The 19,160-nt window shown below is 37.5% G+C and overlaps 1 protein-coding gene and 2 long non-coding RNA genes across 4 annotated transcripts; all 3 read left to right on the forward strand.

Moving 5' to 3' along the window:
* The first annotated feature begins 424 nt into the window (after window positions 1-424).
* Window positions 425-10,320, forward strand: LOC145787673 (uncharacterized). 2 transcript variants are annotated; one of them, XM_082599468.1, is made up of 11 exons: window positions 425-458; window positions 5,573-5,678; window positions 5,934-6,053; window positions 6,218-6,346; window positions 7,238-7,336; window positions 7,422-7,475; window positions 7,997-8,065; window positions 8,236-8,480; window positions 9,034-9,193; window positions 9,890-9,981; window positions 10,109-10,320. In XM_082599468.1, the coding sequence occupies exons 3-11, from the start codon at window positions 6,017-6,019 to the stop codon at window positions 10,193-10,195; spliced, it is 972 nt and encodes a 323-aa protein (XP_082455594.1). In that variant the 5' UTR covers window positions 425-458; window positions 5,573-5,678; window positions 5,934-6,016; the 3' UTR covers window positions 10,196-10,320. The 2 variants fall into 2 exon arrangements, with proteins under 2 accessions (XP_082455594.1, XP_082455593.1); XM_082599467.1 differs by lacking the exon at window positions 425-458 and having other exon boundaries at window positions 3,704-5,678; window positions 6,203-6,346.
* Window positions 10,321-14,853: 4,533 nt separating this feature from the next.
* On the forward strand, window positions 14,854-15,619 carry LOC145787998 (uncharacterized). Its single transcript, XR_014291469.1, has 3 exons — window positions 14,854-15,068; window positions 15,299-15,388; window positions 15,592-15,619. It is a non-coding gene; the product is annotated as an uncharacterized LOC145787998 (long non-coding RNA).
* Window positions 15,620-16,295: 676 nt separating this feature from the next.
* LOC145787983 (uncharacterized) lies at window positions 16,296-18,694 on the forward strand. The gene is made up of 4 exons (XR_014291463.1): window positions 16,296-16,499; window positions 16,836-17,017; window positions 17,919-18,031; window positions 18,525-18,694. It is a non-coding gene; the product is annotated as an uncharacterized LOC145787983 (long non-coding RNA).
* The last annotated feature ends 466 nt before the right edge of the window (window positions 18,695-19,160 follow it).

The following is a 19,160-nucleotide window of genomic DNA, read 5'->3' on the forward strand; positions in this document are numbered from 1 at the left end:
TATGTTAAAATGTGCTTAAATGTCCGGGGAAAATTGACACTAGAACTGCCTAGCCACCAGGCTAGATTAAAAGTATGACGTTGACTCATCTGCTGACCCTTTTTTTAGTCACCCTTGTCACCCAGTGATTGACTAGACCTGATTTTTCCGCAGAATTTCTGTAGTTTTGTATCAAAGTCGCGAATTTTTTTTTCATCTGATGACGGACTGAGTTAAACATTTAACCAAAAGACTTGAAATCCTTGTAATGTCTAAAGTTTGCGAGTTTTCACTGCGTTCGGCGATTTTGCGACAACAGTTTTGCTACAGAATTATTGTGGGTCTGGCAACCCAATTTGTTGATTTAACTAATCAACTTGCTTCAGTAATCAGTTCTCAGTTGCTTACTTGCTTGTACAGATTGCGTTGCTGCCCTGCGGGTTGCAGCACTGGTAGGCGGTACGGTACCGTGTTGAAAGGTAAGAATGTTTGGTATAAATCTTGATTGAAATAAGGATTATTATCGTAGATTCAAAAATCTTTCTGGTTTACAGCGCGTGGTTAGTAATGTAATTCACCTTATCAGTACGGTACGTACTGTAAAGCTCCATCTTAACTAAAATGGCGAATCTACATCGCCAGTGATTTGGAGTTGTACTTTAGCCTACCGTAGATATTTCCGAGTAATAATATGTTTTATGTAAATTGACAGTTCAAAGTGGTGCTTGGCTAGTGTCTGCTCTGGTTGTACAGGTACTAAAATGTGTAGGCAGGGCATGACAGGACATACCGTAGGACATGTCATGGTAGGGCATAACAAGGAATGGTGTGCACTGCCTGCACATTTTAGTACAATTGGTCTGCTCTGCCGTATGATTATATAAACCGTATGATGTCGATAGTGAAAAAGTAAAGAATATTCCGATATTTAATAGTGCCAAAAAAAGTAAAGAATTAACCAGTCTTCGAAATTAGCCTCAGCAATCGGCAATTGCCGAGGTGATTGCCGAGGCAGATGCATGAATGGCACATTAGCCTCGGCAGTAAAAATGCCGAGGCCACACGAGCGCGTGTAAGGACCACAAGATTACAAAAATAACCCTAATTTTCTCAGACCAAACCAGACTAGGAGATTGATTCAATCTTACTATTGCTTAATGTTTTTATTTGGGTTACTTTCTACTTCGCCAGCGCTTATAGAAATATCACCCTATTTGCATTGATTCAACACCAGTAGACGTCAAATTATTGTAAGCATTTACTCCTTATTGCGCTTCGCCTTCCGTTATCTCGTCCAGCTGTATCAGAAATGATCGCACCGCTTTCACAACGAACCACACAACATCAACAGACGTAGAATACATGTAAGTAATAGGTTAACGCGTTAACCTTTAGAGTGAGCTTGGTTACTAATTGCGGTTTGTGATAGATGTCTGGTTGCGTAACATTTTTAACAACAACAGGTGCAATTTTATACGCTGACAATGCTCATGTGAACCATAAAAAAAGTTTGCAACCTTATAAATACTGGCTTAATTATTACGGTACGCAATAAGTTATTCTTTCATCGAATGCTTGTTCTTGTCCAGTGTCATTGCCAATATAAATCATGATAAAGGAAGAGTAGATACAGTTAAAATATGGAATTTACCTGCTATAGGTTATGAAACAGGGATGCAACCTAGTTCGTACCCTGAACAGTTCGGACCCTCAGTTCGTACCCTAAAAAGATCGAAAGAAAAAATTAAAAAAAGCGGAAGTCGCTGATCGCAGTTTCCGCAAACATTTTAAAATTTTCCCCCTGAAAAGATCGAGAGAAAGATAGCACAAAGCCGAAGTCGCTGATCGCAGTTTCCGCTAACCTTAACCATAGGCTAATCTATGCTCTAACCCTCGGTGATCGCAGTTTCCGCAAACATTTTCCGTAGATTCCGCTAACCGCAGTTTTCGCTAACCTTTACCCTAACTCTAACCATAGATTAATTTATGCTCTAACCCTAACCCTCGCTGATCGCAGTTTCCGAAAACATTTTTCCGCAGTTTCCGCTAACCTTTACCCTAACCCTAACTATAGAGCAATCTATGCTCTAACCCTAACCCTCGCTGATTGCAGTTTCCGCAAACATTTTTCCACAGTTTTCGCTAACCTTTACCCTAACTATAGAGCAATCTATGCTCTAACCCTAACCCTCGCTGATCGCAGTTTCCGCAAACATTTTTCAGCAGTTTTGCTAACCGCAGTTTCGGCTAACCTTAACTCTAATCATCGAGTAATCTATGCTCTGCTCTAACCCTCGCTAATCGCAGTTTCCGCAAATATTTTTCCGCAGTTCCGCGGTTTCCGCTAACCCTAGCCCTCGAGTTTGTTTGCGGAAACTCCGATCAGCGACTTCGGCTTTGTGCTATTAAACTGCGATCAGCGACTTCGGCTTTTTTTAATTTTTTCTCTCGATCTTTTCAGGGTACGAACTGAGGGTCCGAACTGTTCAGGGTACGAACTAGGTTGCACCCATGAAACAGAGGGGACAGAAGGAAAAGTTAGTGTAGTATTTTGCAAAATTTGTAAAGAATTTTATGACGGAAACAAATCGGAATTAGAAAAGCTACGGGGCCCAGATAAAAAAGTAGTATGGAATTGGATAAATGGTACTTCGGCAGTAAAGAAAAGTAATGCTTCCGATCATATGACATCGCGCGTTCATGAACGGGCAGTTTTGCGTCTTCAAGCTTAAGCTTCAAGCGTCTTAAGAAATGACGTCGTCGTCGTCATTTCTTATTGGGCGTTGTTGTTACGCAATACAACCGGTCGGGAAAATTAAATCGATTTGTGCTGACTCGAACGTTGAATCAACCCAAAATTAACATACTTCCCCCCCATGAGTTATTTAACATGAATTATCGTAACAGCGTGGGTATCGCGTTGCTCGTTTTATCGCTACTTTTGGTATTATTACATCACAACAAATCAAACAATGCGGTCTTGATAGACTACTCTATTATATTTTTCGCTTCTCGTTTTACATGTTGTGGTAGCCTACAATTTTTTCGTGATAAACGTTCACAGCAATTGCCGAGGCAATTTCAACTTTCGCCGTTTGGCCTCGGCAACGTTTTTGCCGAAGTAAAAATATGCTAATTTCGAAGACTGATTAAGCGATTTCAATACTAGAAAAAAAAGTAAAGAGTAAAGAATGTAGTAATCAATATTAAAAAAAAAATTATTCCACCACTCTTTCTGAATGCTCAAGGCAAATTGTAATAAATTGAAAAAAATTCAAAGAAGTGAATCGGCATGCTTTAACAATTACGACCCTTTCTAACAAACTGCATGAGCGCCTGGACCTAGCCTAAAAAAAAGAATGCAGGGTTCGAGTTGAATGCGATCAACCAGGGTTTCCCCGCAAATCGCTCCTCTCAATAGAATTTCAAAGTCTGCCTAACAAAATTGTGGAATTCGGTTAATATTTTACATTGTTTATTTGTAAACTTTACAGAAAAGTACCGAATATCGGATTCAACGCACAAAAAAGTAAGGCAGTGGCTATTCGACCGGCGCCGGTCTTTGAATCTGAAACACTATTTGACCGTCATTATACAGTCACTTTTTTCTTTTTCTCTTTCAAAGCAAAAGACGAGAAGCGCGTAGCCTATAGAAGTTCTAATCCAACCATTTTATCCAACTCAATTTGTGGCGCGTGGGATACGTCGTCGGCTCCTATTCTAGAGGAACTGAGTTCGATACTACCCGGAAGCGTTCTTTTTTTAACTAAATTTTGACTCGAAGTGCATTTTTGTAGTCAATTTTTAATTTGAGTTGCATTACATTTACATACCATTACCATTTTTTTAAAAGAAGCATTGTAACTAACTTGTTGTTAACTAACTTTGTTGAGAGCAAAAATGTAATGATTCGTTTGGCAAACACGGTCACAGCAATCATTTTATTTTTCGTCATTAACGCATCCGGAACGAAAAAGATACTAACTACAAAAATCGATATAGACCTACCAGCACGTTAATGAACGGGAAAAGGTGGCAAAACCTTGAAAGGTTTAAAACGTGCCTGAATGAAAAATTATGTAGTAGGCTAATAAAGTCTGCAGATTGTATCAGCTTGGCAAGTAGCGCAATGCTTTTCACATTAAATGTTATATTGAACAGAAAAATATGTTGTTTTGTTAATGTGTGTGCATTTATTTGTTGTTAGTCCAGGTTTGTGTCGGCGAATACTGTATCAATAAATTATTCAAGTTTCCGAACATGACTGAGTTCACTTTTAGCTAAGTCCTACACTACACATCAGTAAAAAATATATCGTAGCCTATATTCAAGCGGGTGGTAGGCTTGAGTGAAGAGTAATTTGGTTTTCCATCACAACCTCGAAAAAATAAAAAATAAAAAAATGCATCAAAAAAAAAATGTAAAAAAATGAAAAAATAAAAAAAATAAAAAAATGTAAAAAAATGAAGAAGTAAAAAATGTATCGTAGCCTATATTCAAGCGGGTGGTAGGCTTGAGTGAAGAGTAATTTGGTTTTCCATCACAACCTCGACTAGGTTTTGCCAAAGTTGAGCTGATACAATCTGCAGACTTTATTAGGAATAGCACCTAAATGAACAGGCGCCACAGTGCTCTGCACCTAAATATCTTGACGCAACAGTGTGCGTGCCTTAATTTGACCGGTGCCTAACTGCCTGCACCTAAAAGACGTGGACCCCAGTGTGAAGTATGACTCAAATTATCAGCTTAGTACTGTCTGTGTCATGCGTTTGCCTTGTATTATAAATATTATAAAAGAATTGACCAAAGTGCTTGCATAAAAATATGTTACTATGCTTCGTATATTTTTCGTATATATATAAGTTTAAGGCGGTTTTTTTTTGTAACGTAAAAACTCAAAATAGTGACTTTGAATTTGGGAAAAAGTAACCAAAATGTAACTTTACTCAACATAAACAAGAAAGCGAAAGAAATGGCAGCAATTCAACATAAAAAAGCATGTAAATTTATTTCAATTTGTACTAAAATCATAATTATATATAATACAAATTCAAATTATACATATTATATGTAATGTTTTACTTTCTCTGGCAGAAAGTTTCTGTCAATCAAGTTAACACAATTTGTTTCACCCCAAAAAATTACTTCACATTTACGAGTTTTTGGGAATACAGTACTAGCAATACGAACATGCATGGGCTCGTGCAAACCTAAACTCCGTATCATAGTAGAAGATATATTAAAAGTCTTGGCATTACATAGAATGTATTATAAATTCATCTCTCCAGTAGCAATGCAAGATAAATAAAAAGGGGAATTAGGCAAAAAAGTATGCAAAATAAAGTGACTAAACAAATAAAAAGTAACCTAAAAACACAAAAGTTAACTTTTGGTAACTTTATAACTTACCCCACAACCATGAAATTTTGGTTCTACATTTCTTTTGTTAATTGGTACAACTAAAATAAGTACCTTTAGTGATAAAAAATCGCCCTAAATGACACAAATGTCGTACCATGCCTGTAAAACTTGAGAGAAGGGTAAGCTCTTGCCTTCCTAATAATTGTCAATCTGTTTTGAATTTTCATTTCAGGAAAGTAATCACTTAGTGTCAAGAAATGGCAAAATATGCAATTGTTGAGTTTACAGGGGAAAATGCTGTTCAGGTTGTACCAAGTCCATGGACAGTTATAAATGAGGTGAGCACCATTATTAAGTTGATGGACGACATTGGCTTAGTGGTTAATTTGGCTGCAAAGCAAACATTGGTAAATTGTTTGAAAATTTATTTTATCCAGTTTTGTGTCTTTGTTCAACAACATAGTAAAACCAATTCCACTTTTTGACAGGTGTTGATCTTGTGTATTTTTAAGCTAGTACAGTATACCAAATTCACTTAACTAGTTTATAAATGGCGTACTGACTGCTGGTATTAATTGCTATTTACTTTGCAGACTACCAATTTAGGTCATTGTTATTGGCCACCATTTAGAGCAAGCTACCACGTTAAAAAATGCTTAATTGTGGATAAGGAGAAATGGACATTGTATGCAATAAGAGTCCTGGGTGTAATGGTAAGAAATAATATATTTTTATATTGCTACAAATTTTGTGTTTATGGCAAGAAGAACGTTTTGTAGTCAATTTCTTTATGACAAGTATTGATAACTTTTGCATGAAGTAAATTATTGATAACCTGATAACTATATTTAGTTTAGTCTAGCTGTTTATTTTTCAGATGACTATAAAATTGCTTTGGCGATGTCAGAGCAAGCAGAATACACTTCGAACTTGGAAGAAGAAGATCTGACCATCAGAAAGCGTAGGAAGAGAAGAGTAGAAGTCCTAAGTTCTTCTGACTCTGAAGGTTGATGATAAACAATTGATTAAATAGTTAAGAAAAATTTATTGAATGTAGTTCTATATTTAATTTTAAATTTAATGTAGATATCAACACTCAACAGTCTGTTCCCCCTACGAGAGTTCGTCAGTAAGTACCTCCCGACGAACCCTCATAGAGGGAAACAGACTCTTGCGATCTTACTTTAGTGATTGTACATGTATAAATATGGCGCAAAGCTGTTTTGTGTTATTACCCGAAAACTTTAAGCTACACAGTTCCATATATACAGAGAGTGGTCAACGTACTTAGCACAGTAAGTTGATACTGGCTGAGGGAGAGACGCTGAAAACAATTCCGTGACAGTACATGTACAATCTTACAGTACACCCTTTGTTTGACCATATACCTGTGCTTAAACAAGTAGATATTATTAATGGAAGAGGGTAATTGGTTTTAGCGGCCCTCCCTCAGTCAGTCTTAACTGTGCTACCTAGTACCTACGTTGATTACTGAAATATCATAGACTGGCACAGTGGCACTGCTGTCTTATCTATATAGAACACTGCGTTGCAGTCAGTGTTGGATCTGTTTCTGCCCAGATTGCTTTTTTTCGCTGAGACTTATTTTATTAACCTCTGTTGTTAATCATGAAACGTCGTTTGACAACTGTTTTTTTTTTGTTTCTGGCTGAGACTTTTTGGTAAATAACCTCTATTATAAACTAATTCCTTTCAATATACATATGCCGCTGTGGGATTTTAGAAATCTTCAAAAATGGCTGTCGATTTCACCGAGTCGAATTCTCCGAAATAGATTGTCCCAATAGTGGCAGACGGATTTTTTAATGCTAGGTACTACACAGAAAACATGTTCGTTGTAATTTGAAGTTTACGGTAAACTTCATTTTTTGTTTAGATAGCGATGATGATGAAGGACATCAGACAAAGAGGCTTACATTGAACTCTTCATTTTCTTTACCGATACCGCCACAATATGAAGACTGTACTCCATCAAGTACAGTAATTTTTCATAATTTCCTACCAATCTCTGCAAAGTTGAAACATGTCAATTAAATAAGTTTTTTTCTTATTTACACCAGGCAAGCCAGGATCGAGTACTGGAAAGATACGTCACGCTCCATCTGAATTGCCATGTATGTATTTGCATGTATGTGTATTGTGGTTGAGATGACAATATTTTCTACATGGTTATAGCCAAGCCTATTCTAATCTGTATAGCAGTATGGTATTAACATGAGCTGACAACTTTGGTGTAGCGTTAACGTGCTGGCTTTGGAATCGAGAGGTGTCGAGTTCAAAACCTTCCAACACCAGATTGTTTCCTTGGGCAACGAACTTTACAACGATAACCTCTACCCAGTAATCCATCAGGAGTGATGGGTAGCATTAAATTCCAGTCACATTAGTTATAAATCCATTTGGAAACAGTTATACAGTCGACTCCATGGTGGGTGCAGACTGCAGAAGTTGTTCTACGCAGTGTCCTCTATTATTAGTGTGCAAGACGCTTTCCCACTCAGAAGGATAAAATGCAATCAATCATATCTGGGAATGTTGCAAGAGATTTGTAACATAATTTTTATTCAAAATATTGAAGAATTAATTAGCAACTGTAGCCGGTTACACCACTGTATTCTACTAATAACTTTTTTAGTGCGAAGTCTTGTGTCGTCACATAATAGACGGAATTTGATCACCGACGAACCATCTCTTGCACTAACTGGTGAGTGGTATGCTATTCTTGAGCGTGATTAGAATACAGTGCTACTTGATACCTTTTTCTTGTACAATGTACCCAGCACAGTTGTAGGCTACTCAATACAAGTACTTGATTGTAATTGATTTCAAACTGTTAAAGTTTTGACCGCATAGCTCATCGCAAAAATTTTACAGCATTTGAAGCCACAACGACGAGAAGGCTTGACAAAATTGAAATGGACCTAAAATTTTTAAGTGCAAAGCTGATCAACATATTGGAGAACCAGCAAACGCAGATGGTATATTTGCACAAGCTGAGTACTTCGTCTGTTGCAGACCCTGAACCTGTAGATGTAAACCTGGCGCCATTTCGTGATGTCCTAAACTTTGAAGAGTTTTGTGGCAAGTTGGACAATAGTCAAGATTTCAAAAAGAACTTGGTATGCAGACATTATATTTTGAAGTACTTTACTTCGGCTATGTTTTTTCTTCGACATCATCTGCTTTAATTATCACTAATTTTTATTTAAACCATGGAGAAATAAAACAGAGTAGCCTTAGCGGGTTTAACGTAATGTATTACACACAAAAATATAACATAATTAAAATAAACTCTAACGTTTTCGACACGTACGTGTGTCCTCACCAGACAGTAGACCATGTCGTCCATGGCTGCCCAATCCATCAACCACCACATGGAACGCTTGGACTGAAGACCCTGGATGACGAGACTGTCGAATGGCTGATGACATCATGCCCAAACATATAGTCCGGAAGAGGACAGCTCATACGACGAAGAAGATCAGAACATTGCAGATTTTAGTAATTCCTGATGAGGACACACGTACGTGTCGAAAACGTTTGAGTTTATTTTAATTATGTTATATTTTTGTGTGTAATACATTATGTTAAACCCGCTAAGATTACTCTGTTTTATTTCTCTGGTTTAACAAAGCAAACTCTGTACCAAAGCTTTATAACTTTTATTTGTAGACTACTTTTCTCTGTGCGCTCGGAGGAAGAAATCCAGCAAGTTGTCTACGCTTGATGTTGAGGAAGATTGGGACAAGCGAACTTTGGTCCCAATATAGTTTGAAGGGGAAGAAAGGGAAAAACGCCCTACAACCCCTTTCTATTTACTCCGTTATCACAAGTAAGCCATCACGTTAGCAATTTCGTTACCTTTTCCTGTTATGGGAGTGTTCACAATTGACATCAACCACATTATTTTCCCAACAATTTCAATTCTGTAGAGCAGGGTTACTCAACTAATGTTAACAATGTTCCAGGTTGACAAGTTGAACATTTTTAGCAGTCCGGTAAATAAGTTCTTTTCCACGCAACCACGAAAGTTAAATTATCTGTACCAAACCACTTTTTGAGGTAAAATGTAACTCGCATTGGATTTCTGAGAAAGTGTTGGGGAGTCTGGATGTCGCAGCCCCTCAGCAACTAGGATAATCTCAGTAAAAATTGCTTCCTCCCAGTAGAAATCTGTTTAAAAAAGCCCTGAAACTTGGCAATGAGGTTATTCTTCCAAAAGCTTAAGGTTCACCATCAACACCCAGAAGGTCCGAATTCGGACCGCGATCCGCCAGTAGAGTAGCCCTGCTGTAAAGTGTCAACCATTAGCTGTTGACAATAATTGTGAGCGCTCCTTAATTATTTTATATTATATTGTTTGATTGAAATACAACTTCTAAATAGCTAAAGAGATATACTGTGATATACTAAAGTATGTCAAATTCATTCATTTTTTTATTTTTACGGCGCGGTACGTCATAAACATACTTTACCTAATGGTTTTAAAGATAAAAAGAAAGATTAATGAATACCTTTTCTTTTTCAGAATGTTGGCTTACACTAAACAAAGATGGAAAACTACACCAACTTGATGGTGCAATCACGGATTTTTTAAAAAATGCTCCAAAGGGTCTACAGGTAAATATAAGAACGTTTATCAGCGATTAAGGAATTTTCATTTAAGCCTAAGTTTTTATTTATTTGCCTAACGCATTTTTATCCTCCCGAGTACGCTGCTAGTGTTTACACTGTTCTTGTTTTTCAGAAACACAAGGAAAATGAAAACAAGATCATGTTGGAACAGGACCAACTCTGCGAGCCGGACGGGGAAGCGAGCCAATTTGAATGCTGACCTGACATTCCAACCTCGTGTAGGCTGGCTCGTCTACACCGAACATTACCATCACGGCCTCACGTACAAACACTAATACAACCGTTGAGTTTTTCGCATTTTAAATACATGTTCTTTGATGTGTAGTTTTTGAAGTTGAATACATAGATAGCTGCAGTTAACAAGGACGATTTATACTGCAATTGATAAAAGTAATGGCACACAATACGCATAAGTTTTGTAGATTACAAATACAAATGTATTAAATTGTTGATTTCAGATACGCGGAAATTAAGTAGAATGTGGGTGTAAAACCACATAAAATCCACCACCAAATCTACGTGTAATACACGTGAAATAGTGTCGACACTTATACGTGTATTATACGTGAAAATTAACCTAAAATACACGATCCAAGGAACGTAGAATCTACGTGTCAGATACGAGGAAATTAGGTGTAATGCGAGTGTAAAACACGTAAGATCCACCACCAAATATACGTGGAAAACACGTGTATTAGTGTTGTCAGATACGCGGAAATTAAGTAGAATGCGGGTGTAAAACACGTAAAATCCACCACCAAATATACGTGGAAAACACGTGTATTAGTGTTGTCAGATACGAGGAAATTAGGTGGAATGCGGGTGTAAAACACGTGAAATCCACCACCAAATATACGAGTAATACACGTGAAATAGTGTCGACACATATGCGTGTATTATACGTGAAAATTAACGTATAATACACGACCCAAGGTACGTAGAATCTACGTGTAATACACGTGAAATTTCTAGCTGGGTTCAAAACACAGTTGTGTGGTTGGCTAACATCGGTCAGAAGCATTGCCAGCGTTGTGCCAATTCATGACAATTTCGGTGTTTTCTTTAAAATTATGCAAATGTATACCATGATTTTGCTACAATTTTACATTTTTATAATAGGCTATCAATGCTGTTATTATTTTCTGATATCGTACAAATGTACTATGAATATTTAAGACCAGGGTTGGTCAGAGGTGTAGCCAACAGTTTGCCAAGTTTGTTTATGCCAAACGAAGCAGAGGTCTAGAAAAAGGTAGGAGCAACAAAACGCGAACGCGATAACGTGCTTGATACCCAAACAGTTTAAAGTTTCCATTAGCCTGACACGTTTCTACAAAATAAACAATTGCAACGTTGGCTACTTCATGTCAGTTTCACTTGATTTATTCTTTGAAAATATTAATAGCCAACAATAAAATGACTCTTTAACTAAATGACTCATGTGGTTTAGCGGAAAAACACAGTTTCTTTAGCATACCGTATTCTTGTAGCAACAACGCCATGATAAAAATCGTTTGTTCATATTCAATTGCTTCAGATAATTTAGTGCAATAAATGTCTTGTGATTCAGAGGGCACTTCCAGAAAGTTCTTTGGCGCCTCCAATGCCCAACTAGCATAATCCGTTCTTTTTACATTGATTCAACGTCTGCAGACGTTGGTAAGGTAACTAACAAGCGATAAACTTAAAAACGTGGTTGCTAATTCAAGTTGCCAGGTCTTCATTTTTTTCTTGTGTTCAACAAAAGCTTTTTTAATTTTCAAGTTTAACTATACTAAAATGTGTTGTAATGTTTTTGAAAACATTTTTTCAGGACTAACCTCAAAATTTGCGTGCAGTTCAAGAAAATTTAAAACAACTTGTAAGCTTAATCGAATTCACTTGTTGATGTTTGATTGCGCTCGACACAGCAGCATGATTGTGGTGATCATGTGATCATTGGAGTTGCGGCTGCACTGCCGCCGCGCTGCTGACCTGTCTGCAGACGCTGAATCAATGTAAAAAAATCGATTGATGCGTTATCACTTATTGATTGTGTTCTGAGAGCAGTCTCGCTCACTGTCTGATTTTGACCACGTGGATGAGATTCTCGTGTCGCCAACAAAAGGGCGTCTTTACTTTAAATGTAGCAAAGCTTGCACAATAGGCCAGCTTCAGGAGCAGTCATGTTGCGTCGAAATCTCTCCTCAATTTCTTGAAGCGAAATTTCACAAAACGATCGCTACTTTTACTTTCAACGATCCGGCGAATCGTTTTTTCTTCTCCCGCGGTGCATAGAACAATACTGCAGGCACAATAATTGTTGTGAAAACTCCATTATGACGTCACTACTTAAACTTTGACTGGGCAATATGACGCGTTGAAGTGAAATAGGCAACAAAGCTTTAGAATGCGGCGATGTGTTATATCAACGTGAGGAGATGCAATTTAGCAGAAGAACTTGGTTTTTCTGATGAAGGAAGACAAAGGCCATGACTTAATCCTTTGCTAAAGGGATTATGACGTCACTCGATTCACTTCGACTGTTCAAACATGGCGGTTGTGCGCAATACACAATTACGTGGAGAGCCGAAAGCACAATGTTTATGTGAACAGCGCTAAGAGGAATTTTCGCTGCTTGCATCGAAAATATAAAAAATTGAATTCAATTGAGATTTTATGGCCGAAAGAAGTTTTAGAAATGATCAAAATGAAACAATAGGAATGACTTACGACAATGTTTATGAAAACCTGGTAAGTGAATGTCTTTTATTCATTGAACTTGAAATAATTGTGTAAAGTCGTTTTTGTCACTAGGCTACGTTTACACAATCTAAAGAAAGTTATAAAACTCAATTTAGAGAAAGTTATAAAACTCAATGACCAACGGAAAACTTTCATATGAAATATTCTCGTGACAAATTTAGTGCCAGTGCTCATAGATGAGTGCTAAGAAGATATCAGCAAAGTAGCAGAGCTTGTGATGTCCCACAACATGTGTAGGGTTTTACTCAATCTTTGATTTTGCTGCTCCGGCAGTGTTTGCCTGACTGCTTAAATGTGTTTGTATTTTTATGTCGTGTGGATAGGTTTGTGATGGTTGTAGAGTATTTACAAATGTAGCTTTCATTGCCGTTGGTCACAGCGGTAAACCATAATTTCTTCGTGGGAAAATTGTAACTTAAAGTTCCCGGATCCTTTCGTCTACATATAATGACCGAAGAAACACACACTTGAACTTCTTTTCAAAAAGTGTATTTCTGTAAAAATTAGCCCACGGCTACCGAAAACGAGGGGGTGCAACGCGTACACCACTGAAAACTGTCACTACCCAGTAAACATTTTTCTTTGGCCCAACGTTGGCTGACGGTTGTTCGGGTTGGCTGAGGGTAGTGTAGTTTTGCCAACTTTGCCAACTTTGGAAATATTTTAATTGATAATACCTACGAAGAATTATTTAAGTTTGCTTTATTGTATTCCTTTTACAATTGTAATGGGACAATGAAAATGCAAAAAAACTTAGAATTAGAAAGTCGGTCTTGCTAATGTTGGTGTGCAGTTGTACAAAACGTTGGGCCAACGTCATTATTTGCGGATGTACTACGGTAATATCTCAATTTTTTTACATTATTGTTTTAAGGAAAAAAAAAAAATTGAAACGTTTTTCTAAATCATGCATCACTATGAGGATCACTAATTCTGAACAAAAACACTAATTCGCAAATCAAGGCTGTAGTTTCATCTCGCAATTTTTGCGTGCTCGGTTCATTTTTGTTTTCGTTTTTTTTATTTTAATTTTGAAACAAAATATGACAACACTGAGCTGAATAATTGTACCACAGTTCCCTTTACCATGTGTTCGTAGGTAAGCACTTTAACCATAGACATCTTATAACAACTAGATTGCGCTTGTCCCATCTCGATTGAGAAAATTAAAAAAAATGTCCGCCATTGTTAGTGTCTCGAGCCAATCAGAAGCTACTTTGTCTGTGACGTGCGATAGTAAAAAACGCGCGAAAACCCCAATGGAGGACATTTGCATTAATTAGCTTCAAAGCTGACGGCGTGACGACATTTGTATTGGCTGACATTTGCAGTTTTGCACATTGCATTAGCTTCATAGCTGGCAGCTTAGTGCAGGAAAACGCAAGTAGCGCACATAATGAAACTCAGGTAAGGTTTGTTTCAGTTGACTCAGATATATTCTTCAGGGTAAACTATTAATACTACAAAAAGTGCTTATATTTGATTTAGATCTTAAGAGCATATATTTTAACAAAAAGTAGTGATATTTGAAGTTCAACAGTTGTCAGCTACATGGCGTGTGTTTGCACTGTGTTTACTTGCCAGTGCATACAATTATTACACTGGACAACGTCAAGTTTTTTCCTCAAATAAAAATATATATATGACTTAGATCTTTGCTTTCTCAAACTCCGGTTCTGGCAAATTTCTATTGCAGGCTTTGACTATCCTGGAACTTCAAATTTATCTAATTCTAGATTTTCGTCACCAACGACTTTGAAATTTTTCAAAATCAAGGACAAAATTCCCCATTTGGTTATGTATTTCTGTGTTGCAAAATTTTTTGAAAACTACGCACAATTTGTCACAAAAATATCATTAACAGCACAGAATTAGGTCATCAAAAAGTTCACCTATATTATCAAACAATTTTACATAGAGACATGTCAGTTTTACAGCTGTGCATGTTTCACAGTACGATCACAATTTGACAATATGCTAATGACTCCATATTAAAATAAGCTTTGCAGAAAGTATAAGATCTTCTGCGGACCGGCTTTTGACAACCACTTCTTTACATCATATTGTGTTTCAGTTTATATCAGAACTTTCTGTAGGTTTTAGTTATATAATTACTAATGCAATGTACCGGTACCAAGTTGTGCAATTTTGTAAAGAGCGGAACATGCCTGTGGAAGTAATATGTTCACTTTGGTCAAACCATAAAAAACATTTGTCAAAATGGCCACCTTGTGCATCGAAATTGCGCTACAAAGGTTTGTTGGAATCAATGGCCACCCTTAAAAGTGATTGAGCAGAATACAGTGTAACTATTCTTTATGAAACAGGTGGGCTACATCTCAATATATTACCGGTAGGCCTACATGTTATATGACTGAAGTTTAATTTTCGAACTCTATGTTCTGATGCTTTCTATAAAATAGCAAATTGTGTTAAAATGCTTGATTTACCATTATTTTGCACATTCTCCAGTGTCCACTGCTGTTCAGTTGAATTATCTGCATTTTTATACCGATTGTCTGGCCTAGTGGTTAGCATGTGCACCCTCTGTTTGTAGGTATCGGGTTCAAGTTCGGACTGAGTCACACCAAGATGATAAATTGGTACTTCATTCTTGCTAGCTGTGTTGTGTTAGAATGAAGTAAGGGTAAGTTTCACACATTGTGCTGCCAGTGACTCGCTACTGATGCAGTAATCTTACTCGAGTAGCTGTGCGGCCCGGATACAAAGCATGCGGCGATGGGCTTTACTGACCACTCACGACACCTGAACTTAGTACTTATAATGAGACTTAGTTTTATCTATGAAAGCTTTAACATATATTTTGATATATATATATATACATATTAGATGACTTGCGAAGGGCTGAAAGATGGTGTAAAGAATACACATTACGAAGTGATGTTGCATTGTCATCAACAGATGACAATGAATCACAATCTTCATCCAAAGGTGTTTTGCACAAAAAGAGAAAACACAGGTATGTCTATCTAATGTTTGACATAATTGTTAACATGAAACAGCGATTAACTGTTGTAATACTTCCTATAGGGTTTTACGATACGACACAAGTTAGACCATAATCAGATTAGTACACTTAGTACAGATTACGTTGTTGCATTGTTTCATTGCCCTCCTAAAAAACAAAGTGCTTTTCCCCCCACAGTCTGCAGTCCTGAAGAAAACGGCTGACCCGGATAAATCGGATATAAAGAATTATCTGCTTCTGTAAAAATTTCTTCCTTGTTTGTTGATTGTCGCTAGTTTTTCTGTCCTCTTTTCTGAAAACTTTAAAGTGTTTTTGTCCATTTTAAATATATATCCTAATCGTCATGTGTGGCACCTTGAAAAAGATTCTCACCCGGATCTAGTCTCCCCTCCTATTGTCATCTCCCGAGTAACTGACCAAACTTGGTATCGGAGTGGAACCCATGATTGTCCTCACAGCGGTTGTATTGCAAAAGTAAGAACCGTGCTTTTTATTGGAAAGCAAGCTTTAGCCAACCAGACATTGTGGTTAAGGTTATCAATATTGGGTTACAAGCACAAATCTAAGCCCAACTACTAGTAGATATTAAGTATACAGATGCTCACTGTACCAGGATTTACGTTTGCTTACAGAAGGAAAAGTGTTCACTTATCTTCAAACAATTCTGACAGAGCAACGTCAAATGAACGTCACTCTTCCTGCTACAACCATAGCGGAATTAAAAACCGTAAACAGCATGCTGGAGAATGAGGAGACCTATCAGATTGTGGTTAGTGAACACGATATGTTCTTAGTTCTTACTGCGCATTACCTATCTAAAGTTACCCACATTTTTGGTAATACATGAGTTGTATGTGTGGGGAGTTAGTTTTTCTATTTAGCCTAAAATGAGTTTAAACTTGAATGAATAAATTCTAAACCATTTAATGTCTGCCTCAACAGGCTTATTGCACAATTCATCACACATAATCACATGGTACACACCAATATACAAAAAAATTCATGCTATTGTACGCTGGTAGCCTGGTACGCACCGCGACTGTTTGATGGGGCTGTTTTAACAATCTCGGCTTATGCATTTCAACATCCATCTGTTCTATTGCAGTTCAAACACTGTGTCGTATAGGAGGAAGAAGCCTATACGACACGGTTAATCGATTGATGCCTCAGGTGCTGTTAAACGAAGTCGCAAGTTACGTCTCGCGGACAGGGAAGGGGAAAAATAAATTAAGTGGAGAGAAAAAGTTTTCTTTTGATTCCATGCAAAACTTAAAGAACATGGTTAAGGTAAGTAGTTTGTTTAAGTTTTGTATTCACCTTTTGTTGGTATGATATCGTCTCCAGAAAGAATACTTACTGTTCATGATTAATTTTCAATGAAATAACAACCTTGGATATAAGTTTTACAGCATCTGAAGTTTACCTTTTTCGTAATCCTTTTTGTCAATTTGCTGTTTACTATCCCTGATTAATGCCTCAGTCTAGATCCAGTTGAAAAACACCTGCTGTTTACTCGTGTGCAATAAAAAATATGAGATTAGAAAATTGATCTGGCCGATTTCGCAGGGAAGGGCGGCCTTCTCTGCGAAAAGCTTCGGAAGGCCGACCTTCCCGGGTTCGGCGGCTTTGTTTATGGTGATGTCCTCGCTTTTATTTTCATTACAGCTCTCCTGATGTTCGTGCCACGCACGTGAAACAGACTGTAGAGCAACGTTCTTAACCTTTTCTGACCCGTTACCCCACTTAAGCATGGTGGGCAATGGGCATCTTAAATCTATTATTTGTCTATTAAATCCCATAACCTTGTCCATTTGCCCTGCAAGCAGTTCAAGGCGTTTATGTCAGAGAAAAAGTCGCACAAATAAGCAACCTTCGACAAGAACACACTGTTCTGCATCTTCTCGTGAAGACTTCCAAACAGCAGCATAAAATTAATTCCATTCGTACCAATTTTATTAGTCTTTGGCAATCAATTGAATAGAATAGCCAAACCCAACAATGATTTAAGTTTGATTAAAAATTGGTAATAATTTGCACTGTCCTGCTCATTGCCCTCTGGAAGACCTCAAACCTCCCCAGATTGAGTAATTACACACAGGTTAAGAGCCGCTGGCCACTGCTGTAGATGATTGTGTCAAAATAAAAATCGATGTAACATTATTTGTTTACAAAACTGCTTTACTTATAGATGTTGTCCAGAGCAATACGAAATCATGCACTCTACAAGAACTCGACCACAAACTGACGTGGGAAGACCGCGATGGGGGCCGGCTTAAACGTCTTGCTAAAAAAGTACTGCGGGTATGTTCATTTGTTCTCTCCGTCACTGACAAATCGTTACTATTCTCTCAATAAGGGCAATAAAAGCATTTTTATTTACTAAACCAGCGATTAGTTTATTACTGGAGCAGAACTTCAAGAAATATGCACACATTTTAAGACTTGACTTCGAAGATCTATCAAACGATAACAATAATAATTTGCACTGGTTAGAGAAGGCAAACTACATTAACACGATTAACGAATGTGCATTAATGTTAGAGGTTAATAGAACATAACAGTATACCCATTCCCCACCCCATCGTATAGGCTACGAATTACAGAATTAAAACATACTGAGGAATGTTAGGATGTATTAAAAAAATGCTTGTTATTGTAAAATAACCGGGTGTTGCATACACATATCCATGAGATATGTAGCAATTAGAGTCTGTTCTTTCGCGGTGCTGTAAACACGATCTAATTTGCACTGTACAGTATATTTTCTTTACATATGTTGCATATTGTTTTATAGGTACTTGCGTTTGAGGCCGCCACAGATCACGTTGTTACATCCAGGCGCAGTCTTCTGATGAGGCATGAAGTACCTCAGTCCACTGTGTTTTTAGACTTTTGTGCATGTCTTGTCGTAGCTGTGAATTGTGCATGGGTGGTGCATTTTACCATTCGAATAAATGTATTTTTCAACAACTTTACGTTTGTTTACATCATTGACTTAAATTTGCTCAGTATAAGAAGATGATCATCGTATTGGCATATGGATCATCAGGACAGTGTCAACTTTAAATTGCAGGTTAAGTTTAACCAACGTTGCTCAACTACAACGATTAGTGCAAAATATGTATGACCAACTGCGACGAAAGGTGCAAAGTGCGTTTGGCCAGCGTAGGTACCAACGATGAACTACGTTGGCAGTAGAGTTGGGATTACGTAGGCCCAAAGATTTTAAAATAAGTCGGCTCAACTGCGACGAATGGTGCAAAATACGTTGGGCCATCGTAGGGTACCAACGATTAACTACGTTGGGTGTAGAGTTGGGATAACGTTGGCCCAAATATTTTAAAGAAGTTGTCCCAACTGCGACGAATGGTGCAAAATACGTTGGGCCATCGTAGGGTACCAACGATTAACTACGTTGGGTGTAGAGTTG

The sequence above is a fragment of the Aplidium turbinatum genome, chromosome 18 (assembly GCF_918807975.1).
Source record: "Aplidium turbinatum chromosome 18, kaAplTurb1.1, whole genome shotgun sequence".
Taxonomy (NCBI): domain Eukaryota; kingdom Metazoa; phylum Chordata; class Ascidiacea; order Aplousobranchia; family Polyclinidae; genus Aplidium; species Aplidium turbinatum.